Genomic DNA, 24,159 nt, shown 5'->3' with positions numbered 1-24,159 from the left:
TACCAAAGCATTTGTAATGATTTGTCGCGTACTCACGTGGGACCACAAAAATGTAGGCATGGAAAAGGCTGGGCCATGGTAAGGCCCTCCTCTTTTCGCCGGCCCCTCGAGGTGGCATTATTTGGAAAAGTGGTGGCAAAATGAGTATCAAAAGTGATGAAGTAAATTTCTTGGTCTATAGATACCTTTTGGAGTCAGGTAGAGTATTAGATCAGTTTTTGCTTCTAATTGATTTTTTAAAAATAGGTTTTCAGCATTCTGCATATACATTTTCTCAGGAGAGTCATGTGAAGCATACTAGCATTAACAGTACACAAATACCACCAGGTGCACTTATATCAGTCATACAGAAGGGACTGCAATATGTTGAGGCTGAAGTTAGCATTGCTGAGGTAAATGGGATTACGTAATGTATAAACCAACATGTATGTTCCAAACCAATTTAAATATTATTTATTAGCAGTTTTTAAAATTTCAACTGGTACAACTGAATTGATTGTGGCGATATGTAATTTTTTAGTTGTAGAGAAGTTTAGCAATGGGTTTGAAACTTTGAATGGGATTATTAGTATCTTGAAATAAATTAATGTTTTTTTCACTACCTGCCTATAAAAAACAAGTCAGGAGTTTTCTAGCAGCAACATAAGGAAGAGATTCTGCTTTTTTGCAGCTAGTAATCTACGAGGCTGAGCCCTTTAATGTTTTACATTGTTTCTAGTATTATAATTTGTAGCTTTTTATTTCATCATTTTCATGATGATCAAAATTACATTAAGCAAGTTTATTTTTATTATTTTGAACGTGTACTACACACTTAGGATGGTACAATATTAGAAGATGCTCCTCCATTGTCACTGATTGATGCTGTATCTTATGAAAGTCCTGGAATTAAAGGTGGTGGGGGTTTGTCAGTAAAACCTCTAAATTCACAACAAATTTCTACTCCTACACAAGGTATTGCTATGCATACATGTACATACATATGCATTCACATTGTCTATGATCAACTATGATTAGTAAAGCATCATAAATACATGTATGTGCAACTTTGTTAGTAAGCACTCCACAGTGCACAGATAGAGGCACCTGTGATTTTATTGATAAGTGCATGAAACTCAATAGTTTATTTCATTGCTATACATTTTCAGTGAATTTATGAAAAAGAATTTGCTCATTATCAAGAGACAGTCTTCTTTGTCAAAAATGTAATTATAATTATGTAGAAATAATACAGTTTAAGAACAATGGTCCTATACTTATGGCTATTTAGCACCTCATTCAGATTCTTATTGTATGGGTTCATGTGACGATTCTTTGTCAACTATAACATATTCTATCATTATGCTAATTTTCATAATCTGTCACATGATTTTTGATGTAGAGCCAATGTCAACAGAAAGAAATGATAATGTTCCAGCAACAGTGACTGATCATCCTCCTAATCTAGTAAAGATATTGCAAGGTCATGGATCTGAAGTGTTCACTTGTGCCTGGAGTCCAATAGACAACACATTAGTGACAGGGTAAAGAATCTATACCATCATGTACATGTATATTGTAGCCTCGGGATACTTTTATTTTCTTAAGTTTTCATAAATCTTGCAATTATACGAATAAATTTAATTTTCTGATGGAGGAAAAAAGCAAATGTAGCAATGAAAAATTTCCTAGTTGTGGCATCTAATTAAAGATCATAATATGTAGCAAATATAATGTTTGAACTTAAAGCCATTTCATGATACTTTTATTGCCTATCTGACTCTGAATCAATTAGTATTAAAATTAATGCCTAGTTAGTTTTGTTTTTGTTCTTTTACCCATTTATGATTCACTTAATTAAGTACTTGTTGTGTTCTCAATTGATTGGAGACTCAAGCAGGTGATGGTTCTTTAAAGCATTTGTTGCAGATCAAAATTTTAATCTATTGATAGAGCCTGTTACTATGTTTACAGCCTACACACTATGAATAAAAGAGCTTTTTGTTATGATTTTTTAGTTTTTTTCGTGAACTTTTGTTATTGCTATTCACAATAATTATGTTCTGTTTTAATCATTGATTATGTAGATCTGGTGACTCTACAGCTAGGCTTTGGCATGTTGATGCTAATGATACATCACAGAATTACGGAGGATCTATTGTACTATCACATCAGCCTCTACCTGGTGTACATTTATCATCAGAGGGTGGGAATCGTGATGTTACTTCAGTTCATTGGAGTGTATGTTTGCTTTTATGTTCTTTCTCTCTACTCACTGTCATTTTTCTTTAAATTTGCCCCTTTCTTACTTTATTATTCTCCTTTTCTTTCCAATAGCCTGATGGTAGTCAAGTTGCTACAGGTAGTTATGATGGGGTTGCTCGGTTATGGTCTCTGGAAGGTGAAATAAAGTCTACTCTCATTCGTCATTCTGGCCCAATTTTTGCTCTCAAATGGAATAACAAGGGAAACTATATAGCAACCGGTGGTGTAGATAAGGTACAGTATGTACTACAATACATTTATTTCATTTAAGTATCAACACTTGCTCATGTGTTGGAATTTTGAAGTCTTTCCAACACTCAGTGAAATGATAATGTGTTTTTCTAGTTGGCAGTGGTTTGGGATGTCAACAGTGGTGATGTCCGTCAGTCTTATTCTCATCACAAATCTCCTACTCTAGATGTGGATTGGCAAAATAACACAACCTTTTCATCGTGCTCTGCAGACACTTTTATACATGTGTACAGACTGGGGACTGATAAGCCAATAAGAACATTCTCTGGACATAAGGTGTGATGTGTGCTGGAGGAGAGAGAGATATGAATAGTAATGTATTGTTGTTGATGTAGAATGGTGTCAATGCTATTAAATGGGATCCGTCAGGTAACCTATTGGCATCATGTTCTGATGATCACACTGCTAAGGTATCATTAATTTTTGGTGTTTTTAATCACTTTTTGTTGCATTAGCTTTGGAGTATGAAGCAGGAGACTTGGTTGCATGATCTAACGGAACATTCTGGTGATATTTATACCTTACAATGGAGCCCCACTGGTCCTAACACTAGTAATCCTAATGCTAATCTACAGCTAGCAACGTTAGTTACTGGATGAATTATTGATTAGAGCCTTAATCAACATTTTGTTTGTCTTGTAGTGCTTCATTTGATTCAACTGTGCGTCTCTGGGAGGTTGAGAGAGGAGTTTGCCTTCATACTTTAAGACGTCATCAAGATCCAGTGTATTCGGTTGCCTTTAGTCCTGATGGTCGTTATATTGCCAGTGGCTCTTTTGATAGGTGGTTATTTATCTGGTCAACAAGTAATGGTGCATTAGTGCGGCGGTACAGAGGTGACAGTGGGATATTTGAAGTATGTTGGAATAAAGACGGAACTAAATTGGCTGCTAGTTTCTCTGATCACAAAGTTAGTGTTTCTTAGATTATGAATTATTATAACTTTGTGCTTTTAGGTATGTGTACTGGATTTGAAAACATTGAGCAGCTAATGAGTTACATAGAGCTTAGAGATACTCCCGATATTACTTACATAGCATGCACATCTCACCCAACTCATCACCACCACTACAGTTACCTTTTGAATTTCAAAGTATAATGTCATGTTTGGTTTCATAATGTTAATAGTACAGTAACTAATAATAATTTATGTAATAATCGATAGAGTACTTAAGTAATAATTTATTGTGTCTGTTAAGATGTATATGCGATGCTTTTTGTTGCCTTTAACTCTTTGCTGCTGTCAAGTCTTCAATGAGAGATGTATAGTTAATAGTTGTAGCTTCTTCTGGCACATTTTCCTGTAATAATGGTAAAAGAAGCAGGATTATCTCAGTGAGAGAAGGACTAGGAGAATAAGAGAAGGAAGGGAATTTTTACTGGTAGTTTGTCTTGAGGCTCTACTGGATGTTCGACCCAGTTTACCAGCTGAAGAAATTCTTGGTATAATATGCCTGTTTTGCTTTTCTGACAGCTATCAATGAATTAATACATGTACATTATGAGGAAATAAAATTAATGGGCTTACTTTTCCATTGACGCTTCAATCAATTGATCAGAGACTGGAAGTTCAAGAAGTTGACAACCATGCAAGACTTGTCCTGTGGGCAGATAGCCTGATCCCTCTGTGTCTAATGATTTCAGTACACTTTCAAGCTCACTATAGTGGTATAGAAATACATGTACATGTATTATCTGAGATTTCATTCTAATGGCAAGCTTACCTAAACTTTTGGAATTTATTTTTTTTCAAATCGGCTTGAACCATTGTGGTCAATGAAGCAAGTGGTGGTCTTTTGGCTGTTTTGTAGTAGCGGCAGAGTGTGAGTACTTCATGCTCATTGAGTAACCCATGAGCCAATCCTTTCACTAGGGTTCTACATTTATGATTTGTGTCAAATATTGTTAGTGAAAATTTCTTACTTAAATTCTTCCTCAGTTACAAAGCCTTTTTTGTCAATATCAGCATCATTGAACGCTGTCTTAATTTTTTCAATATGTGCAGTAGCTGGTCCTTTCAGTTTAGAGAGGATAAGATTTATGTTTGCATGAGGGAATTGATCTGAATTTGATTCCATGTAACGCATTGCATACTCATCAGCTTCAGTCAGAATGAATGAGAAATTATTGAATACAACTTCTGCTCCAATGTAGAAATCCTATTATTGTAAAATTTTTAAAATTGATGCCTTTAAATTTGTGCTCTTTACCTCAGGTTGGTAGTATACTGAAGGATCACTTTCATTTGCTTTAGGTTTGGCTACTCTACATCTCTCAAGAAACTTACCACCAATAATTCCTAATAATAATGATGACACTCTATCCTTATCGATAATCAATATCAAACCTGAATTTCTAATAGGTGGTTCATAGACTGTTAAGGTGTCATCAGACAAATAATAAGATACAATGAACTTCCTTCCAATATCAGTGCTTGTATTTGAGTTTAAACAAGCTACAAAACGCAATACGTTGCTCTTCAGACCTTGCCTAGTACGAAAATTATTCCTATAAAATGCTGTTGAGTGTTGATATTGATTACCTATCCTTTTCCATAAATTTTGCATGATCTTTACGGGGAGCTTTTGGAATCAGGTGAAGACAGGAAGAAAGTGAGTCTTCTTCAGAACCAAATCCAGTGTATGGTGGAAGATCATTCTTAATCTCACGAGCACTACTTGCTGGAAACTGGATTGGTTCAAATTTCCCTGTTGAACATGTAATGTTAAAATGCTTGATAGAAGTGAGTTAACTTACCAACATTGTACTTGGTTGAATAAAAATTTTTAGTAAAGTCATCACAGTCACACAACAATACTTTTCTGCCCCAAACATTTAAGACGGCTCCAATAGTCAAATCAGTTTCATGATAGTATTCATTGTGAACTGCTCCAGTCTATATTATATTGTACATCTTTTCATTGTGCTGCAAAATTTCTGTGACTTACTTTCAGTGCATCTAATATATAACGTCCTCCATGGCCAGTGGGTCCAAAAACATTAAGAACAGTTCGTTTTGTTTGAACTCCAGGTTGATACATACCAGGAGGATTCTATTGTATATACATGTATTTACCAATTATCATGAATTATTGTATGTAAGCATTAAGTCAATACCTTTGGCAACTTTTCTCTTCTAAGGAAAACTGGTATAGAATCTCTGCCAGAATTTTGTGGAATTTTTTCCAATATTTCAATAGTATCATCAGCCAAATAGTAATGCAATACAAGCTCATGAGGATCACCAAATGTACTGTACATATCATATGATAATATTAATTGAAAGGTTATGATTTGAGTTACCAACCTGTCAGTATCATCCCACAGGCAATAGAAACGCAATACCTGTCTATCACAGTCCAGAAACTGCCTCAGAGTGTCAAGCCTTTCATATGGTCGGTGAGGTTGCATAGAACCTATCATCTGTGATAATGGTAAATTGAACTCCGATCATTTGAAGCAATGTTTATACCTTGTCACGATGCTCACTGTATGGATCACTTGGTGCCTCAGCTGCTGGTGGCACTTTGGATCCAAGCTTGGCCAGAAAGTTTTTTGTAAACTGATCACAACCCTAAAGTGTAGTAATAAAGCTATGATTAATATCATTGTACAAACAGTGATTTGAAACATCTTTGAGTAGAGTTGCACACAATGCCCAATGTTGAAGTGTTCCACAGTGTAGAATTTGTCATCATCAGGTGGAGGAAGAGGTATTCTGTGGCGACGAATCAAAGTACCTAATGATGTAAATTAATGACTTCAGTTGTGACTAATAGTTTGCAACCTTGAGGTATTCCGCTATTTTCTATCTGCTTCTCATTAACTTGAACACTATCATCTTCCAAGTAAAACAGAATAACACAGTTTCGAACACGAAATTGCTCTTCACGCTTTTCTTCAATTCCTTCTTGAAAGTATGCATTAAACCTCAATACCTACACAAAATGGGCAAAATATCAGGAACACTTGACTACATGTACACATGTATGTGTGTCAGTAACCGGTTCAAATTTATTAAAACTATATACAACAAAACTGACCTGTCTGTCAAATGCTACCCAGGCAGGTTCTCCTTTATCTACACCCTCAGGATAAACACTTCTATTCTTATCAAGCTGGCCACCTTGGAGATTTAAAGTTAGTGCAAGTTTTGGCAGATCACTATGATGCTACTCACCACTTTCTGCAGATTTATTTACTGGAACGTCTGCATTGTAGTCAAAAAATTGAGCCTTGTGAAAATTTGTCCTTCCAAGCTTTACATAAAAATAAATAATAATGATGAGTAAAAAAAGAAGCTTACATTTTTATCGAAACTGTTTCCTGGCAGTAGCGGCAGAGCCATCTTAGTTTATCAGCAAAGTGACTGTTGTCATAGCAACATCAAATTGGTAACTCTAATTAATGCTCATCTGAATACCGTATTTAGAATTTCTATTAAAACATTCACACATTTCAATTTTTCCTCACTCTGGACGTGAAACGTGCTCATTTTTGCTTGTCACTGTGTCTGTTTCTGGATATTATCTCTTGTTTTTTGTCCTTTTGGATTGACTTGATCCTTCTTTCAGAGTCTTTTTGGCGAGGAGACAAGGGGAGGGAGAACCAACTTATTGAGAGAGGTGTGGTTTGTTACAAGTTATGAGTAGAGGCTCTTCTCAAAATGGAATGTCAAGTCTAGAACAGCGAGTGAGTTGTACTGACAGTTATACTGACATTTATCTATTGAGGCTGGGTTAAATCGAGAATGAACGTTTGATCAACTTTTCTTTGAAAGGCTAATTTAACACAATTTTTTTGTTATTATTGGTTTATAATAGTTGGATTTGTAGCTGAGGGATTATGCATGTTTTAACTTTATCAATTTATTTGTGATGCTTTTTGTTTTGCTTTCTATTTTGCATTGTCATTCCTCTGTCATGGGCTGTGTATTGTGACCTTATTTTACTAAGTGATAACACAATGAGTCAGCACTTAGTTTAATGTATTGTGTGTGTTGACTCATTGTTCCTATGTATTACACATGTACACATTTGTTACGGTCAATCAACCACCCTATTTGTTTTTACCAATTCATGAATTTTGGGAATACAGTCAGTAATGTTGCTAATTTTAACAAGTTTGTGGCTTCTTGGAACTCCATGTGTATTCTGAAAATTGCATACAGTACATAGTATATCCATGTACACTGTACACTGTGGCTATTTTCAAACTGATGCTTCATCACTAATGGCTCATGTGCAGGAAATCCATTCATGCTATTGTAAATTTGCAATGAGGCATTTGTATACATTTATGTTGCTTTATGTACATGTACATGTGTAGCTTGCTATGTGGTAGTTTTTTATTCATGAACATGTGCTATAGTTATTTTGATGGAAGTCGACTTTCTTTCTTGTCTGTCACCAAATGCTTGTTTAATTCTATTATAATACTGTAGTCAATATTTGCTGGTTATTATTTGATGTCATGGTTCTATAGGTTGCTGGTCTGGACTTGTCTAAGAATAAACAATCCAATAATTCTACACATAATTCAGGAAGAGGTAAAATACATGTACATGTACATTGTATTTTTTGTGTCTAGTGTGGTCTGTGGTGTAAAATATGGTACCACGTATGTGTCAGTCATTCCATTAGAGTGTTGTCATCTTGTAAATTACAATTATGATTAAGTGATCAGGGAATTCAATGAATTAAAAGTGATCAAACCCCCCTTACCTTAGTAAAAAGGACACCATAGCACTTGTGAAAGTGTCCTTAATATTTAGCATCCTTTATACATGTACACTAGCTCTTAGGTTGGTATATTTAGGAGTCAATAGTGTACTTTGTAAAAGGGAGATGCTGGGGCCCTTACCTTAAAGCATGGATCCAGAGATAATAACTGTTCTTAATATACACATTGCACATATTTATACTGATCTTGAACAAAATGCCATCAGATGCCATTAATGGAACTGTGCTTGTGATATCCTTCATTAAGGACTTCTTGTTATCACAATTGCACCGGTTTAGTGCATAAAACTTGCATGTGAATTTTTTATGTACAGTAGTAACATTACCTTACATGAAACCTTGTTCAGTAATGATGTTTTGTAACCTCTTCTCAAAATTAAGACTTTGTTATCAAACTCTGACTTAAGGACATCCTTCTAATCAAGACACTGAGAGTAGTGTCTGTATTTTGAGGTTTCATTGTACAACTAATTATTTAATGTCTTCATTGACTCAAGAGCACATGTATTTTATGTTATGTTGTGTAAAAATTTTGAGCTGATTTCCATCAACAGTGAATTTATGATTTTTTTAAAATTGCTCAAAATACCATAATTGCTTGTCAGCTCATGAAGCATGCTATTTGGCTCACTTAGTGATGGCATGTATGCTTTGTGATCTAAAGTAACGTAAAGGCTCAATTAAACCACCTACTAATTTGCTAATAGTTAACATCATTATCCCCTGATTTCATGATTATTTTGCTTACACTAGGACGTTATATTCCACCTCATCTTCGTAACAAAGATTACATTGAAGAGGACGGACGGAAGGATGGCCCACCTCCTTCTGGTCAAAGAGGGTACGATCAAAGAGATGTAAGGTCATCATCTTATTCTGATCATCGTCGAGGAAGTCGAGGCTATGATGACAGACGAGGAGGAGGAGGGTATGACCATAGAGGACGGGATTCCTATGACCGTTATCGTGGAGACTCATATGATCGTCGTGGAGAAGACGCGTATGATCGCCGCGGCTCTTATGATCCAAGGAGCAGGGATTATGATTCTTATGAACGTCGTGGTAGCGACCGTGACTTCTATGATCGTTCAAGAAATGACAGGCAATACAGTGGCAGTAATCGTGATACGCCATCAGATAAACCCAGTGGAGGAGGAGGAGGAGGGGGTTATGATGAAACTGATAGTGCTCCTCAGTCTGTTAAGGTTTCTGATGATAAGAAAAATGACAAGTTTCATGATGGAGATCAGTATGACTCTCATCGTGACACTGGGGGGCGGTGGGCCCAATTGGACTATGACAGGCGCTACTCTGGACCGAGATATGATGACAGGAGGAGCAGTGGCCGTTATGTGGAGAGGCGTGGCTCACTTCCTGTTCGTGGTTTTTATGACAGGGACTCTACCACCTGGGGCCAGTATTCATCTGGTTATGGACATGGCCCACCCAGTCAGTGGGATAGGGACGAATGGAAACGTCCTCTTCCAAGCAACCCAAGACTTGAAAAGTAAATTTACTGAGATTTACATGTATACCTACCACATGTACATGTATCTGCTTTTTTGCTAGACTGTATAATGAAGTACCATGTACTATAGTTATACATTTATATTTTTGCAGTGGTATAGAAAATGAACTAACATGCCAATTAATCTTATGTGCTGTATGCATGGCCCATGCGCATGCATGCATGTACAATGTACATGAATAATGCAATGGGATAGATTTACTTATAATTTGTAATATGCATGCTGATATTCTTAATTGAACGTGTACATGTACTGTACATGTACACGCATTGAATGTTCATTTATTTTTTATCACAAAGAGAGTAGATTTCATTGTACATGTACATGTACATGTACATGTACTTGTAATCTGTAAGTTCATTTAAAATTGAAAGTCCATGTACGTATACATTGTATTATGCAGTATTGTTAAATGTGAATTGTTTCCCTGTACTATAGTGAGCTTTTTGGAGGTGCCAATACTGGGATTAACTTTGACAAATATGAAGAAGTGAAAGTGGAAGCAACTGGCCAGGACTGTCCTAAGAATATTGAAAATTTTTCTGACATGAATTTCAGTCCAATCATTCAGGAGAATATAAAGGTTCCCCATGTTTGCAGTATTGGACTGTTTGTTATTAATGACTACTTTTAGTTGGCACAGTATTCAAAGCCTACCCCAGTTCAAAAGCATTCAATTCCTATGATAATGAATAGACGTGATCTCATGTCCTGTGCTCAGACTGGATCGGGGAAAACTGCAGCTTTTCTCCTCCCAATCCTCAGCCTCCTGTTTGAGGATGGGCCTCCTCCACCTCCTCCTGATGTAAGAAATTGAATATAATTGCAATTGCTTTTTTTGTGTTTGACATGTACATACATGTATATTTTCTCTTTTATTGTGTATTTAGTGCCAGCAACACTAGCTCTGTTTATGCTTTGTTTGTCCTAGTCCTCCTAATAAATTGTTTTTGTGACATCTAATTAGAATTTCGTTTATTTAAAATGCATGTACTGTACATGTAGTAGCGTGTTATTGTGACATCCTGCACAACTTGATAGTATGAAATGTATTGGTATTATTGTTTATTTTTGCTAGCAATTACTGCATATTAGCAGATGCACCGACACTCTACATTATCATAGTGTCGCTACTGATGTTTTTACATCTGTGCAATGAACTATAATACACTATGCAAAACTTTTAGTTGCTGAAATTGTTATTGTATGCCGTACTTATTGTTTATTAAATATAATATTGTTTTTCCTTTATGGTGTTTTTGTAGCCACGTTATGCATCAGGGAGACGTAAGCAGTACCCACTGAGTCTCATACTTGCTCCAACTCGTGAGTTAGCCTCTCAGATTTATGATGAAGCAAGAAAGTTTTCATATCGCTCCCGTGTCCGTCCGTGCGTTGTGTATGGAGGGGCTGACATTGGTGGACAGATCCGTGACTTGGAGAAAGGTTGCCTGTTGTTGGTGGCTACTCCTGGCCGACTGGTCGATATGTTAGAGAGAGGTAGAGTTGGCCTAGAACTTTGCAGGTATTGTGATTCTTGTGTACATACACCTAATAATTATTGGATTACAAGTTCACTTTTGTTGTCTTGTTAGGTTTCTTGTGTTGGATGAAGCTGATAGGATGCTTGATATGGGCTTTGAGCCACAAATACGTCGTATTGTGGAGCAGGACAGGATGCCACCTTGCGGTGAGCGTCAGACCCTCATGTTTTCAGCTACTTTTCCAAAAGAGATGCAAGTCTTAGCCAGGTACAAGTGACAATAATTTTTGTGTTATTATTTCGTGTTTGCTCATTTCTAGGGATTTTCTTGATAATTATATATTTCTTGCTGTCGGTCGTGTTGGCTCTACAAGTGAGAATATCACTCAGAAGATTGTGTGGGTTGATGAATGTGACAAGAGATCATTTTTATTGGACATACTTGATGCTTCTGCTGGTACATGAATGTCAATTGGATTAATATTGTATTTATTATTTGTTGTTTTTAATTAGATTCCGGTGCACTGATACTTGTGTTTGTTGAGACAAAGAAAAGTTGCGATGCTCTTGATGATTATCTGTATAACCAGGGATATCGCTGTACATGTATTCATGGTGACCGCTCTCAGGTTCAGAGAGAAGATGCCCTTAGGAGTTTTAAATGTGCCGAGACTCCTATACTTGTAGCTACTGCTGTGAGTATTATTAATTCCTAGCTATAATTGCATTATTACTAATAATTTTTGTTTTCCTTAACTGCATGTCTATCTCTTAAGGAATGTTACTTTGTTTGTCTTATTCCTATTAATACGTGTAGGTTGCTGCTCGGGGTCTAGACATTCCTAATGTCAAACATGTTGTCAACTTTGATCTGCCGAATGACATTGAAGAGTATGTCCATCGTATTGGGCGTACCGGCCGTGTTGGCAACCTTGGCCTAGCTACGTCATTCTGTAACGACAGGAATAGGAACATTTGCTCTGATCTATTGGATCTTCTCATTGAAGCACGTCAAGAAGTTCCGTCATGGTTGGAGAGCATGGCTTATGAGATAAAGGCACAGAGCAAGATGAAGCAACAAGCTAGAAGGTACTACAATACGATGGTAGCTTTTATCTTCTATTCCTTATAGGTGGGGAGGTGGTGGAGGGTTTGGTGGAAGAGATTATCGTCGTAGCTATAGTCAACCTTACACTGGAGGAGGTGGAGGCGGTTATGGCTACCATCATCACGGACATGGAGGCGGAGGTGGGGGCAGCTCTGATTGGTGGAACTGATGAAACACTCTTACTTATTACAACTACACTAGTTATCTTTGCTGATTGTTAATGCACACTAAAAAAATAATAATTTTGATCAATAAAAATTGCTTAAAAATTATCTTTTGTGTGTATTGTGGGCGGAGAAGAACAGCCATACAATTAAAGTGCAGCGCCTCTCCTTGTGACTCTCGTGTCTGCTTGAAAGAAAGATTGTGAGGCCTTGTTCGAGATGCTGAGTCGCTTTAAACTACACCATGGTAAGAAAACGTGAATCTAATTCTTTTCATTGTCTAGTTTATCTGCAGGTAAAAAGTATCAGCCTCAACCTCGTGTGGGACACGCTATGGTTGCAGTTGGTGATAGAGTCTATCTCTGGGGCGGTTGGCATAAACTAGTCCCAAAGGTCCATTCCAGCTCAGAGAAGATAAAGGCTCTGTCCGTCGTAGAAATGTACAATATGAGAAGCGGAGAGTGGAGCCAGATACCGACCAGTGGTATGCCGCCACTAGGTGTTGCTTATCACGCTGTCACTAATATTGAGGAGGACATTTACTATTTCGGTGGTAGATGTGGCCACGGTGGCTGCCATCACAATAGTCTTCATTGTTTGAATTCCGTTACCATGAGATGGAAGGAAATTACACCTCATTCAAGCAGCAGCTTTAAGACGTCCCTCCCTATGAAGAAGGCCCAGTGTGGTATGGTCAGGTTCAGATTGCGTAATGAAGATTATCTTTTTATTTTTGGCGGGTATGGAGTTTTACCGGATAACCACGAGCCTCAAGCTATGTACATACCGAAGAGAGGGAAGCCCGAGTATGGATGGACAAATGAGGCTCACCTCTTTTGTATTCAGTCGGGTAAGTTGGTGTATGTACATTGTAATTTGTCGCCACTAGTGTTTTAAATTCCTTAAATATAGTGGCTTCGTCTGTTAACATGTGTTAAACATGTTCGACATGTGGGAAAATTACAGAAACCTTGTTACTAAAATGTTGATAATTATTGTTGGATCTACATGTGCATGTCTTGTACACCTGTCTTTGTTGTGGTATGATGAAATTTTGTTGACATAGGTTCATGGTCAGTACCTCATGTGACTGGTGATCCTCCTCCTCCATGCAGTAACTTCTCTGTGACAGCAGTCAGTGAGAATAGGGCTCTAATGTTTGGGGGATATCAACATGAAGGAATTCGTTTGCGGGATGTTTACATTGTAGAGTTTGAAAAAGAAAGTGTGGTGAGTCTATTTTCATTTTGTTACCTCTAGTGCCAAACTTTTCCTTTAAATTCCTGTCATGTGACAATTTGGTTTTCGTCACTAGTTTTGGACCAAATTATCCTCTCCTGCCGATTCAACTGTACCTTGGCCTGCTGGAACTTGTGATCACTCGATTGCATTTGCACCTGGCCTCTATAGCCCTAAGCCTTGCCCCTGTGTATTGATTGTTGGAGGTGAGAATGACAATGCTAAGGTATTAAGTGACTGTTGGCTTTTTGATTTACCCACTACAAATTGGACAAATGTAAGTTATGCAATACATTATTGATTTCACCTTCCGAGTAATATTTACTACTATTGTATATTCGGTTACTGTGAATCACTGAGTCATGTATTACATTTCCAGTAACTAATCCGTGCTATATATAGTTTGACTTTAGCTCCTGGCATTTTTATTTGATTTTTGTCCTATCTATCAGTTTAGAGTCATAATAATTCTACCAGTTACTGTTTATAGGTGTAGCTGTAGCATATAATCAAATTATTGCAAATATGACTGCTGACAGTAACTTATTAAATGGCTTCTAGCAATCTGACCTTTTATAATCTCATGAATTCGACACATATGCATATTACTATTATTGGTTGGCTGTAAACTACTTACTGTGGTTAATCATTGTTCTAATCTACTATAGACTATTTAATGATTTTTATGTGCTCTATTGAACCTGTATTATGATGAAATGTGGCTTACATGTGTATATTTATACTGAATTACTTTTCACAATCTGCTTGATAAAGGGGTTATTGTGAAAATAAAGAATCTAAATATTAGTCCAGCTATATATACATGGATAGTGCCTCTCACATTGTTATTTTACTGCATTTGTATCTAATAATTGATTTATTTTAGTTACTAATGAAGTTGCTGTGTATTAATTACATAAACATTTCCTATAGTGTGAATTAAATTACATGTGTCACGATATAGGTACCACTGCCACCTGTGGTAGCAGGCCGTCTGTATCATGCTGTATCTTCTTTCACATTGGGCCCTCACTGTGTGTGGCTGGTACTGTTTGGTGGAGTTGCTGAACTGGAAGATTTTAAAGACTGGCAAGAGCAGATTATGATGGCTGATACTGCTGTTGTTGAGTTAAGTGAGTTGTTTTTGTGGTGATCATTATGTTATTGATGAGTGCCTTAGTGAAAAGAGATAATGAAGGATGGACTGCTACTGTGATACTAGATAATTCATCAAGTGCTCCACTTCTTGACGAGTATGTTCGTAAGTTATATGACCGTGTGTTCCAGGGAAGGAAAGAGTGGATGCTTGTTACTACAAAGGTGAGTTTCCTTTATCTTACCATGATAATGCATACATTCTTCACTTAGAATGTTGCTCTATTGCCACTGGGGGAGGAACAAGCCAGAGCCGAGAGAGCAGAGCAAAGAGCTGATGCAGCAGAACAGGAAGCTGTTGAAGCTCGAAAAGTTGCCGAGGTTGCAGAAAAGAAAGTTTTACAGGCAAAAGAAAATGCAGTTAAGGCAAGCAGTTGCATTTCACGTGCGGTATGTGAATAAATATAATTTAATAGGAACGAAAAGAGTCAATTACACTCTTCAGTGATCTTTCTGATGCCAAGAAGCGAGCACAATCAGCCGAAATTCAAAAAAAGTCTTCCCAGGATGAGCTACAGAAGGCATTACTGGAAATAAAGCAACTTAAGCAGGAGCTCTCAGATATCAAGGAAAAAAGTTCTGAAACAACTGAACTTCAGTTGATACAATTACGCAAAGAGCTGTCCTTACTTCAGTCTACATCAATGACATCAGTGTCTTCTTCTGATCCTCTTTATTCCACTGATGACTTTTGGGCGCTGGAGAAAGATGATATAGATATGAATGAGCAGGAAATGATACTGCAATCTCGTACCGGAAATTTTTACAGTGGCTCATTTCGCAGAACAAAAGTTGGTGTCAAATGTCTTCGTAAGGTTCGGTCTTTTGAAGATTACAGGAAAGCAATGAGTCTCAATAGCAAGCTACACCATCCTAATATTGTTTTATTCATTGGTGCTACCACTGTTGAGGATTACATCATTGTTACCGAGTTCTCTTCCTTCAAAGCGTTAAATATTCATCTTGAAGAAGCTCCATTATCCCGTAATCATATCCTCTCACTTGCCAAGGATGTTGCATGTGGGCTTGCTTATCTTCACCTTCACCCAACTCCCATCACTCATGGCTCTCTTAGTAGTCACACAGTCCTCTTGGAACCTAAAGGCAATGGATGGAAGGGAAAGATCACCGATATAGGATTCTTCCCTTATATGGCAACACCTCTTTCTGCTTATGCTGCTCCAGAAGCTATGGATTCTGATAGCCTCTCTCCTTCATTAGACATATATGGTTATGGTGTTTTGCTAATTGAGATGTATTGCCGAAAAGCTCTGGGAACGTCGGGTAGCGAGCGAGACAAGCAGTTACAGCACATCAATTGGCCTCAGTTTGTAACCCTCATTCAGTCATGTCTTAGCGTAGAACCTGCAGATAGGCCTTTGGTCAATGACATTCTTTGTGACATTGAAAATTTGCATTAAATTAATTTGTTTTTGATTGACTGTGTATACTTTTTGTAGTATTAAATTTCTGCTGAGTCAGGTTTATTAATAAAATTATCAGTAAATTGAGCCCCACCCTAATTTTGAAATGTGGAGATTAAAAAGGAAGAAGAAGGCTTATACTAGCATTTGTCACCATTGTAACAAGTCTAAACGCCCAGCAATCAATGCAGCACGTTTGGGGCACGAAACTTGTCTGATTACTGCCTATAGGACATTAGGGGGCTTCAACGAAACCGATGATTATGGAGCTACACCTATTCACTATGCAGCAAGAAGTGGGAAATTAGATTGTCTGAAATGGCTGGTTCAAAACTCTGGTATATCTTCTAATGCAGTTGCAAAGAATGGGTCAACTGCTGCTCATGATGCAGCCGCTATGGGTCATTTGGAGTGTCTTAAGTATCTGATTGAATCTACTCAATGCTCAGTTCTCGATACCACTTCAGAAGGAGCAACAGTGCTGCATATAGCCTGCAGGTTTGGACAAACAGCAATCACTAATTGGCTTTTGGAAAGCACAGCTGCTGTCCCCAGTGACAAAGGTGCTAACGGTGTAACTCCAGTTCATATCTGTGCCGCTAAAAGTATGTTTCAAAATTAATCAAATTGGTACAATTATTAACGATTGGTTTAATGTCTAGATAACATCAGATGTTTGAAATGCTTGACACGACACAAATCATACATTCCAAATCAAAGGACTGATCATGGTGCCACTCCACTATACTTTGCAGCTCAGGAAGGAAGGTTGAGTTGACCATACTTGTAATTATAATTGTGATTTTTTACAAATAGTGTGGAGTGTTTGGAATTGTTGATAAATCATGGCAAAGGTGACTTGTACATCGGTGCTAATGATGGCATGTTGCCAATCCACGCTGCTGCTCAGGCTGGTAATGTAGAATGTCTCAAAGTACTTGTTGGCAGTGGTGTACCTCCTCGACAGAGATCAGCTGAAGGAGCAACACCAGCTCATTATGCTGCTGCCAGTGGACACGTATGCATTAAAAATTAATTTGTTTTCTGACCTTAGTCTAGGTAAAGTGCCTGAAGTGGATATTAGATAATGGTGGTTCTCTCACTGACAAAGATGATCTAGGAGGAATACCATTGCATGATGCAGCTGATCAAGGACAAGTGTGTATAATGTGTCCATTTTGTTATATATTGTTCCGATAGACAGAAGCAGTTGCTTTTCTTATTAAGAGAGGAGCTCCTGTGAATGTCGAAGATTTTGATGGCCTAAAGCCTTTTGACTTGGCAAGGGAAAACAACCACAAGGATTGTATGAAGATGCTTTTTAAAGCAATAAAGCCAGATATTTTGGTAACTAAAAAAATAATGTGGTAAATTATTAATCTGACCTGTTAGACATCTTTAACCCCCCACCACAGTCTTAGCCGTGCTTCTCAAAGTAGTGATGATGGTGGAAAAACAGTGAGTTATTCTGTTTCAACCTCACTTACATTTTGTCAAATTCATAATACAGAATTCCTTTGACAAATTAGAAGATTTTAAATGGCAGTTTAAAGATACTGTGGTATGGAAGTACATTATTGACTCTCTTTGCATACTATAAAAATTATGTAGCTTTCCAATGATGTACCAGTACATCATAGTTCTGGTGAGCTTTCAAATGATTCACAGAGTAAGTATCACATAGCTAGTTTTGCTGCACACAATGACTTTAGGCTGGGCAATGGTCTGGGCAGCGAGACTACCATATAGCAGTATTGTGTTAATTGATCATAATGCATGAGTAATCATGTCTACAAAATTAATAAATATCATAATCTTTCTTTGATTAGAAGAGACAAATGATGACTTGACAGTTTCTCAAGAGCTTATAACTCCCAGTGCAGATGAGATTAAATTTAGAAGCAACAATTTTGAAGAAGCTATCGTAATTACAAGTACAAGTAATAATTCGTGTTTTGAAGAAATTACAGTTACATTTCAGGTAATTGCAATTATAATAAATAATAATTATATTGCACTTATTATAGAAAGAATCGCTTCCTATACCTCATCTTCAGCTAATTAGTGATGATGACCTGAGTTCTCCTGATAGAAGTGATGGAGAACAGTCAGATGATGATGGTAATGATGATGCATATGTGGACTTTAAACCACTCAGCAAAGAAGCATTCGAGTCTTTTGGTTGTGTTATGGACCCACCATTAATGGAACTATCCAAAAAAGAGGAGGAGTTGAGTTTACTAAACACAGGAGATATTGTCATTCATGAGCCCCTAAAAGAAGTACATACTGCAGAGTTACAAGTATCAGTAAATTGTATCAAGTAAGCTCTTAAGAAATTTAGTATATTGCACAATCTTTAATGATAATTATTTTCATTAGTAAATATGCATTAGAATCTTGGAATGAAGCACAGCGAACATCAACAGTGGAGTTAAGCATCCCACCTGTCATTGAAGAAGAAGATGAAGAAATAGACTTTTCAGAAAATGAGATAAAAGAAAAGGAAGACATTGAAACAGAAAGTTCAGGAATGATTGAAGAAGTGCATCATAGATCTCAAATGACACAAAAACTACCATCAAATGGAAATCATTCAGTCTATAGTCCTTTAATGGTTTCATTATCTGCTTCCAATGCACTTAGAAATGATGGCAAAGATGAACATAATGATTTACTGATTCAAAGTAATAGTTTCATTATCAATTAACATCATTATATATTTCTTATTAGAAGTTGATGATATTGATGTAGATGCTACATTAGATTGCAGTATGACTTTAACGTCATCTGAGATTGAGATATTGCAAGCAAAAGTAACTTGTTATTAGTTTATTATGATTATCATAAATTCATATTAATAGAGCATTGCTGCTGCTAAAAATTCAACTACTGTAACAAAGTCTTCAAAACAAGTATTAAAATGCATTTTAATAATAAATACACTAATTCGTAGGTCTTTATTCCTGTGGAAGTTGAAGGTGTGCAAACTGTTATCATTCAAGTACCTGAAGATGCCCCAGTCATTCAAATAATGTTTAAAGCTGTACATAAAGCTGGAATAGCACCTAATATCAACCATACCTTGTTTGAAGTTTCTGACCTTTTTAAACATGGTATGATTTCTTTTTAATAAATACTTTTAATCAATGATTGTGTAGAACGCCAACTAGAAGAAGATGAACTTCTACATACAATTACTTTTAGCTGGCCTAAAAAGAGTCAGCCACGTTTTGTTCTACGTAGCAATGAGAAAAAATACTTCTTATGGAAAGAGCCCCCTGTGAGGAAACAAAAATTTTTTAATGGAATATATACATTTCTTTTTAGTTTCCTATAAAGAGAATTACTGAAAAATCAACAGATGTAGGAGTTCCTCTTGTGAGTTCAAAAATGAGCTATTGCAAGCAAGGGAATAAATTAAAGTGGATAAGTGATACCTTTTACTTAAATCATTCTGGAATATGCAGCAGCAGCACATCAAACAAAGTAAGCTTATGTGAGTAATAAACATAATTTGTGTGCTATGTAGGGCTCAGCTGATAAGCAGAAAGTAATTGCTAGCATTGATCAATGTCTCTATACCATTGTTGATGGAGTTGCTGAATTGCATTCACATAAAAAGCAGTTTGTACAGTCGCTTCCAACACCATTTTGCTTTATAGTGAAGGTAAATTACAAATGTTAGAATCATATATATTTAATTTATGTAGCCTTTTGACTCTTGGAAGAAACAAGACTTTAAGATATTTTGTTGTGAAGATTACTCTTCATTTCAAATGTGGGTCAATGCCTTTCGCTTATTAAAGGTATATGGTGTAGAAAATAAATGTTCTTTTATTTTTTCCTGCAGCATGGACTGCAACTGAAGGCAAACTATGCAGCAATGAATACTAAAATACATAATATGCAAATGCAATAACAACTGTTATTTTTCATAACCTTACAATAACTAATAAAATAATTTTATTTACGCCCCATTGTAGAGGGCCGCGCCCTTTGCTGACTGGGTGCTGACTGGTTTTTGGGTGACCTGCCCTTTTGTTGGTGGCTAGCTATAACTATGAGCTCTTATGATACGCCATTAATAACCCATTCATACGAGGAATCTACTAGTACAAGGATGGACTTAGATCATAGTGGTCCCAGCACAGGTTATGTTGCTCTTCCCTCGTCTGATAATTCTGCTAATAGAGGAGGAAGCAGGAGAACATTGAATAGCACTTGTAAGTCTCGTCATTTTACATTATTATTTATAGTGTGCCTTATATTATTTAAATTTTTATATGGATTAAAATTATATAATTAGGCTGTGTCATACATACTTAAATGAAAATGAAATAAAAAACAAAAATTTCCTTTTGTGCTCGTGATACATATATTATATAGACCAGTTGGTATGGGCTATTATTGTAATTTTTCAAACAGAGCCTAGTCTCGTCTCACAGTTCAGACCTGGTTCGGAAGGAGAGGTGTTAATTACCGGACATTGCATTTTTATACACGATAGATGAGTACATACACAAGATTTTGCTTTAAAAGTAGATGCAAAAAGATGGAAGATTATTACACTATCTAATCAGCTACATTGATCACACCTATCTTGACTACACCTTCACCCTGAGCACAATGCTAAATGGCAGTGCTTGTGACAATTCTATGATGTTAAAATGAGTTTTTTATTTACATGTCATGATACATGTTTTATTTAAAAGTCTTTAAGACTGCAAGCCCAAGTGTAAACTGTCTTTTAAAGACAATATTATGCATTTAGACACATTTAAAAATCACTTTCTGTTTAGACGATGACACACGATACAAGAAAGACTGATACGTCAAGTAGATAAATGCAACAAATTACACAAATGTAAATAATTGATAGATGATTTTGGAATAACTGATGCAATGTCTATCTGCTAATTTCTTGCGAAATAAATTTTGTTTTACTTGCCTGTCATAAAGTGATCGAGGCTCTTTTGTGGTAAATTCATCATGTGACTGTAACATCATAACATGCAATAGCTTACTCAGGTTACTTATCTAAGCACTAGTCAGTAGTGATAGATGCCACATACGTATACATGTAAATTAGCAGAACACTTAGCTATACTGCAGCTGGCAGAATAAAATAAATCATACGTAAAAAAGCATTGCTATCATTAAACACTCACCTCCTGTCTCCTTTTTGTGTTAGGCTTCCACAAGATGCACACTGTTCTACCATTTACATGGTAGGTAGAACAGGTGTCATGTGTGTCTTCTTAGAAATTACTTTTGCAATAGAGTGATGGAATCAGAAAATGCAAGAATTTAATTTGCAACATGCATGGCCCCTGTACAATAACTGCATGTCAATGCCGCAAAAATTTGATTTAAAATTTTTATCTCCAAATTTTCGTAATATAAACTGTGTCTAATATTGCACATTATAATAACAACAAGGACCAACAGGTCTACATGTAATTGATGTTGCAGGTGTGCTATTATTGTATACATTGTATTAGCCTTTTGCTATGAATGAAGATTGGTTATTTCCCATAAGATTTTTTGTTGTGGCATTTTGAGTTTTGTAATTGATACATTGACTTTTGCTCCTTGTAGATTTATCTGGTAGGCAATCACAGCAGCAAAATGTGCAACACCTTTCTCTCTATTCACATGAGTATGTTGTTGTTATTGTGTGTTTTATTATACTACAATTATTTTTGTTTCACAGTGATAATGGTGATACTGCAGTTGAGGTATTGGATATACCCAGCAGAACATCTACTAATGATGATGAAACTACTGGAGGAATCATTGAAGGACGTTTAACAGCAAGTTTCACTGACTCGACTGGAGGATACGACAATTTGGTAATTTTTATAAAAAAATTGAGTCCTTTGCTTTATACTGTTGTTTTATGAAGGCTGGTGTTGGAACTTTTGGCTGGGACGAGCCTTCTACAACAATAGCACTTGATCTTTGCAAGAAATATGTTCTTAATCCTTATCATATTCTTCTCAAATTGGTATATGATTACTTTAATTGAATGGTGCAGATTTATTATCATTTAGATTGGCTGGAGGTCCTTTCGGTCACGTTTTGATCCTGCACCTTTGTACAAGAGGATTTGCAATGTTGTATATCCTATTTTTATTTTTAGCATGCTGATATTTGCCTGTATAGCACAGATCACTACATGTTTCTCAAGATCACAGGTTAGTTTATATTTGGTACAAGTTCCTTTTCTAATTTTATATTGTTTTTAGTCTCAAGCACCTGTGAAGAAAGGGAATTATTCTGTCTTGATGTGTGATGATCATATTGTTACTCAAGATTTAATAAGTTATCTGTTAATCTTGAGTTCTTATATCGTTGGATTTGTAATTTTTCGTTTTTCTGAGACAGAAAACCTCTCTTCCTTGTCTGAAACTGTAAGTGAAGAGAGAGAACTAGGACATAAGTAATTTTAATCTATAGGTATTCTTAAGTTATAATTACACAAGTGTCAATAAATCTAGAAAGAGACCTGTGTTTGTTTTACTGTATGTTGTATACAATTATTAATAGTACTAATTCTATATTTTTATATTTTTAGTGGTTTTCTTGTTTCTGGAGTACTGTGGTTCTTTCTTTCATTTGGAGTTAGTATATTACGTATATTTGCTCTAAAGTTGGACAAATCAAACACACTTATACACTGGTTTACCAACAGTACATACCAACTCACAATGTTAGTTTATATTATAAAACTTACATGTACATGTTACATGTATGCTAATTCTATATAGTGACCAACATGTCTATGATGGATTGCACTACTCACTTGTTTCTTTTGCAATGCTGGGATTTGTATTCTTTGATCTTTTATACATTGCAGTGGTTATCAATTATGCTTCACAGTGTCAGATGCTTTCTTTTTACATTGATAACATAGTTGACAAAGTACAAAACAAACACTATAAGAATTTAAATACTGCAACAAAAGTAAAGTTTCTAACAATTATTATTAATTTTAAAGAATTTATTATAATTTTTCTGTAGGAGGTCTATCATGTGTACGAGTTTTTGAAAGTGTTAAATGGAAAACTGGCTTTTATAACCACTGCAGTTATATTTGTGTTCGTGGTGAATGTCATTAGTTGTAAGTATTATTCTGACTACATTGTGCACCATTATTGTATTATTTTGTATTACTAGCTTATAAAGATCTCAGTGGAAATGATCCTCATTATGCAACTGGAATTGCACTTGGTTTTCTTAATGTATTTCAATGGATTTTAGCAGTTGTGTTCCCTGTAGCAATGGTAATAGCTTTTTAAATTCTTTAATTGTGATACTGTGTGTGTGTGTATAGGCCACTCTTCTCACTGCTAAAGGTAGAAGTATTCGTACTCTTGGTCTTCAAGTTGCCTGTAGACCATTTGTCTTCTCTGACACACCTGATTTAGAATTAGAGATGTTTTTGAATTACACTAATTCTACGAGATATGCTGTAAGCTACTTCTTTGTGATGCATGTGTATTTACTTACTGTATTATTCTTTCTATTTTTGTTTAGGCAAAAATAGCACTTGTTCCTATGTATCCTGCTTTTGTAATTGGTGGCTCTTTTATCTTATTCTTGCTTGTCACTTTGGGCATCTTTGTGCCACGGGTCAATTCTGTATCATGGTTTTAAAGAGTGGAAACTTTGTATTATAATAATATTATTTTTATGAACACATTGTGCATGCGTAATAGCTAGATTTATGCTGGCTGAATTAATGTTGAATTTTTGTTGCAATTAATTTTATTGTTTTGTCAAAATTGTATTAAACCATAGCTAACAAAGGATTA

The 24,159-nt window shown here is 36.1% G+C and overlaps 6 protein-coding genes across 6 annotated transcripts; 5 read left to right on the top strand and 1 right to left on the bottom strand.

The window, feature by feature from the left end:
* The first annotated feature begins 87 nt into the window (after positions 1 to 87).
* On the top strand, positions 88 to 3,632 carry LOC100634991 (F-box-like/WD repeat-containing protein TBL1X). Its single transcript, XM_003388958.3, has 11 exons — positions 88 to 198; positions 247 to 392; positions 819 to 954; positions 1,382 to 1,523; positions 2,067 to 2,220; positions 2,317 to 2,478; positions 2,590 to 2,772; positions 2,832 to 2,906; positions 2,952 to 3,079; positions 3,139 to 3,406; positions 3,453 to 3,632. The coding sequence occupies exons 1-11, from the start codon at positions 141 to 143 to the stop codon at positions 3,486 to 3,488; spliced, it is 1,488 nt and encodes a 495-aa protein (XP_003389006.1). The 5' UTR covers positions 88 to 140; the 3' UTR covers positions 3,489 to 3,632.
* LOC100634865 (EF-hand domain-containing family member C2-like) lies at positions 3,583 to 6,889 on the bottom strand. The gene is made up of 18 exons (XM_003388957.3): positions 6,803 to 6,889; positions 6,677 to 6,755; positions 6,540 to 6,622; positions 6,284 to 6,434; positions 6,115 to 6,236; positions 5,969 to 6,070; positions 5,804 to 5,919; positions 5,614 to 5,749; positions 5,445 to 5,549; positions 5,254 to 5,392; positions 5,039 to 5,204; positions 4,844 to 4,986; positions 4,707 to 4,795; positions 4,420 to 4,655; positions 4,221 to 4,373; positions 4,025 to 4,156; positions 3,877 to 3,970; positions 3,583 to 3,797 (listed from the first exon to the last, which is right to left on the bottom strand). The coding sequence occupies exons 1-18, from the start codon at positions 6,842 to 6,844 to the stop codon at positions 3,723 to 3,725; spliced, it is 2,163 nt and encodes a 720-aa protein (XP_003389005.1). The 5' UTR covers positions 6,845 to 6,889; the 3' UTR covers positions 3,583 to 3,722.
* A 55-nt stretch (positions 6,890 to 6,944) lies between these two features.
* Positions 6,945 to 12,629, top strand: LOC100634741 (ATP-dependent RNA helicase DDX3X-like). Its single transcript, XM_020000541.1, has 11 exons — positions 6,945 to 7,188; positions 7,981 to 8,044; positions 8,991 to 9,744; positions 10,205 to 10,349; positions 10,401 to 10,571; positions 11,032 to 11,291; positions 11,362 to 11,517; positions 11,570 to 11,706; positions 11,763 to 11,944; positions 12,067 to 12,338; positions 12,382 to 12,629. Exons 1-11 carry the CDS (start codon positions 7,141 to 7,143, stop codon positions 12,524 to 12,526), a joined length of 2,334 nt encoding a protein of 777 aa, XP_019856100.1. The 5' UTR covers positions 6,945 to 7,140; the 3' UTR covers positions 12,527 to 12,629.
* A 26-nt stretch (positions 12,630 to 12,655) lies between these two features.
* LOC100634615 (uncharacterized) lies at positions 12,656 to 16,422 on the top strand. The gene is made up of 8 exons (XM_003388955.2): positions 12,656 to 12,768; positions 12,817 to 13,371; positions 13,588 to 13,751; positions 13,837 to 14,037; positions 14,725 to 14,893; positions 14,941 to 15,080; positions 15,129 to 15,281; positions 15,332 to 16,422. Exons 1-8 carry the CDS (start codon positions 12,741 to 12,743, stop codon positions 16,334 to 16,336), a joined length of 2,415 nt encoding a protein of 804 aa, XP_003389003.1. The 5' UTR covers positions 12,656 to 12,740; the 3' UTR covers positions 16,337 to 16,422.
* Positions 16,423 to 20,303, top strand: LOC109584718 (ankyrin-1-like). Its single transcript, XM_020000540.1, has 19 exons — positions 16,423 to 16,944; positions 17,002 to 17,107; positions 17,156 to 17,357; positions 17,399 to 17,497; positions 17,540 to 17,686; positions 17,732 to 17,797; positions 17,850 to 17,900; positions 17,951 to 18,008; positions 18,169 to 18,320; positions 18,367 to 18,662; positions 18,722 to 19,026; positions 19,073 to 19,155; positions 19,204 to 19,254; positions 19,296 to 19,455; positions 19,501 to 19,622; positions 19,670 to 19,828; positions 19,872 to 20,009; positions 20,053 to 20,148; positions 20,193 to 20,303. Exons 1-19 carry the CDS (start codon positions 16,446 to 16,448, stop codon positions 20,259 to 20,261), a joined length of 2,859 nt encoding a protein of 952 aa, XP_019856099.1. The 5' UTR covers positions 16,423 to 16,445; the 3' UTR covers positions 20,262 to 20,303.
* A 39-nt stretch (positions 20,304 to 20,342) lies between these two features.
* On the top strand, positions 20,343 to 24,144 carry LOC105313927 (uncharacterized). The gene is made up of 13 exons (XM_020000543.1): positions 20,343 to 20,565; positions 21,941 to 22,001; positions 22,056 to 22,194; positions 22,248 to 22,349; positions 22,396 to 22,539; positions 22,591 to 22,755; positions 22,802 to 22,866; positions 22,920 to 23,054; positions 23,113 to 23,308; positions 23,366 to 23,465; positions 23,522 to 23,628; positions 23,679 to 23,816; positions 23,882 to 24,144. The coding sequence occupies exons 1-13, from the start codon at positions 20,403 to 20,405 to the stop codon at positions 23,999 to 24,001; spliced, it is 1,635 nt and encodes a 544-aa protein (XP_019856102.1). The 5' UTR covers positions 20,343 to 20,402; the 3' UTR covers positions 24,002 to 24,144.
* Positions 24,145 to 24,159: the final 15 nt, after the last annotated feature.

Source organism: Amphimedon queenslandica, unplaced genomic scaffold, assembly GCF_000090795.2.
Source record: "Amphimedon queenslandica unplaced genomic scaffold, v1.1 AMPQUscaffold_13175, whole genome shotgun sequence".
Lineage (NCBI taxonomy): Eukaryota > Metazoa > Porifera > Demospongiae > Haplosclerida > Niphatidae > Amphimedon > Amphimedon queenslandica.
The sequence above is the reverse complement of the archived record's forward strand: the minus strand, read 5'-3'. Positions and strand labels throughout refer to the sequence as shown.

Coding starts and splice junctions, on each gene's coding strand:
- LOC100634615 (XM_003388955.2), top strand. CDS start 12,741: ATGCTGAGTCGCTTTAAACTACACCATG. Junction 13,752..13,836: donor AGTTTGAAAAAGAAAGTGTG/GTGAGTCTATTT, acceptor TTTCGTCACTAG/TTTTGGACCAAATTATCCTC. Junction 15,282..15,331: donor CAAAAGAAAATGCAGTTAAG/GCAAGCAGTTGC, acceptor ATAATTTAATAG/GAACGAAAAGAGTCAATTAC.
- LOC100634865 (XM_003388957.3), bottom strand. CDS start 6,844: ATGGCTCTGCCGCTACTGCCAGGAAACAGTTTCGATAAAAAT. Junction 4,157..4,220: donor AATAAATTCCAAAAGTTTAG/GTAAGCTTGCCA, acceptor ATACCACTATAG/TGAGCTTGAAAGTGTACTGA. Junction 3,798..3,876: donor AGCCTCAAGACAAACTACCA/GTAAAAATTCCC, acceptor CCATTATTACAG/GAAAATGTGCCAGAAGAAGC.
- LOC100634991 (XM_003388958.3), top strand. CDS start 141: ATGAGTATCAAAAGTGATGAAGTAAATTTCTTGGTCTATAGATACCTT. Junction 2,773..2,831: donor GAACATTCTCTGGACATAAG/GTGTGATGTGTG, acceptor TTGTTGATGTAG/AATGGTGTCAATGCTATTAA. Junction 3,080..3,138: donor GCTAATCTACAGCTAGCAAC/GTTAGTTACTGG, acceptor TTTGTCTTGTAG/TGCTTCATTTGATTCAACTG.
- LOC105313927 (XM_020000543.1), top strand. CDS start 20,403: ATGAGCTCTTATGATACGCCATTAATAACCCATTCATACGAGGAATCT. Junction 23,055..23,112: donor AGTACATACCAACTCACAAT/GTTAGTTTATAT, acceptor AATTCTATATAG/TGACCAACATGTCTATGATG. Junction 23,309..23,365: donor ATTTAAATACTGCAACAAAA/GTAAAGTTTCTA, acceptor ATTTTTCTGTAG/GAGGTCTATCATGTGTACGA.
- LOC100634741 (XM_020000541.1), top strand. CDS start 7,141: ATGAGTAGAGGCTCTTCTCAAAATGGAATGTCAAGTCTAGAACAGCGA. Junction 10,350..10,400: donor TCATTCAGGAGAATATAAAG/GTTCCCCATGTT, acceptor GACTACTTTTAG/TTGGCACAGTATTCAAAGCC. Junction 11,292..11,361: donor GTTGGCCTAGAACTTTGCAG/GTATTGTGATTC, acceptor TTGTCTTGTTAG/GTTTCTTGTGTTGGATGAAG.
- LOC109584718 (XM_020000540.1), top strand. CDS start 16,446: ATGTGGAGATTAAAAAGGAAGAAGAAGGCTTATACTAGCATTTGTCAC. Junction 19,456..19,500: donor TTCTGACCTTTTTAAACATG/GTATGATTTCTT, acceptor ATGATTGTGTAG/AACGCCAACTAGAAGAAGAT. Junction 20,149..20,192: donor ATGCCTTTCGCTTATTAAAG/GTATATGGTGTA, acceptor TTTTTCCTGCAG/CATGGACTGCAACTGAAGGC.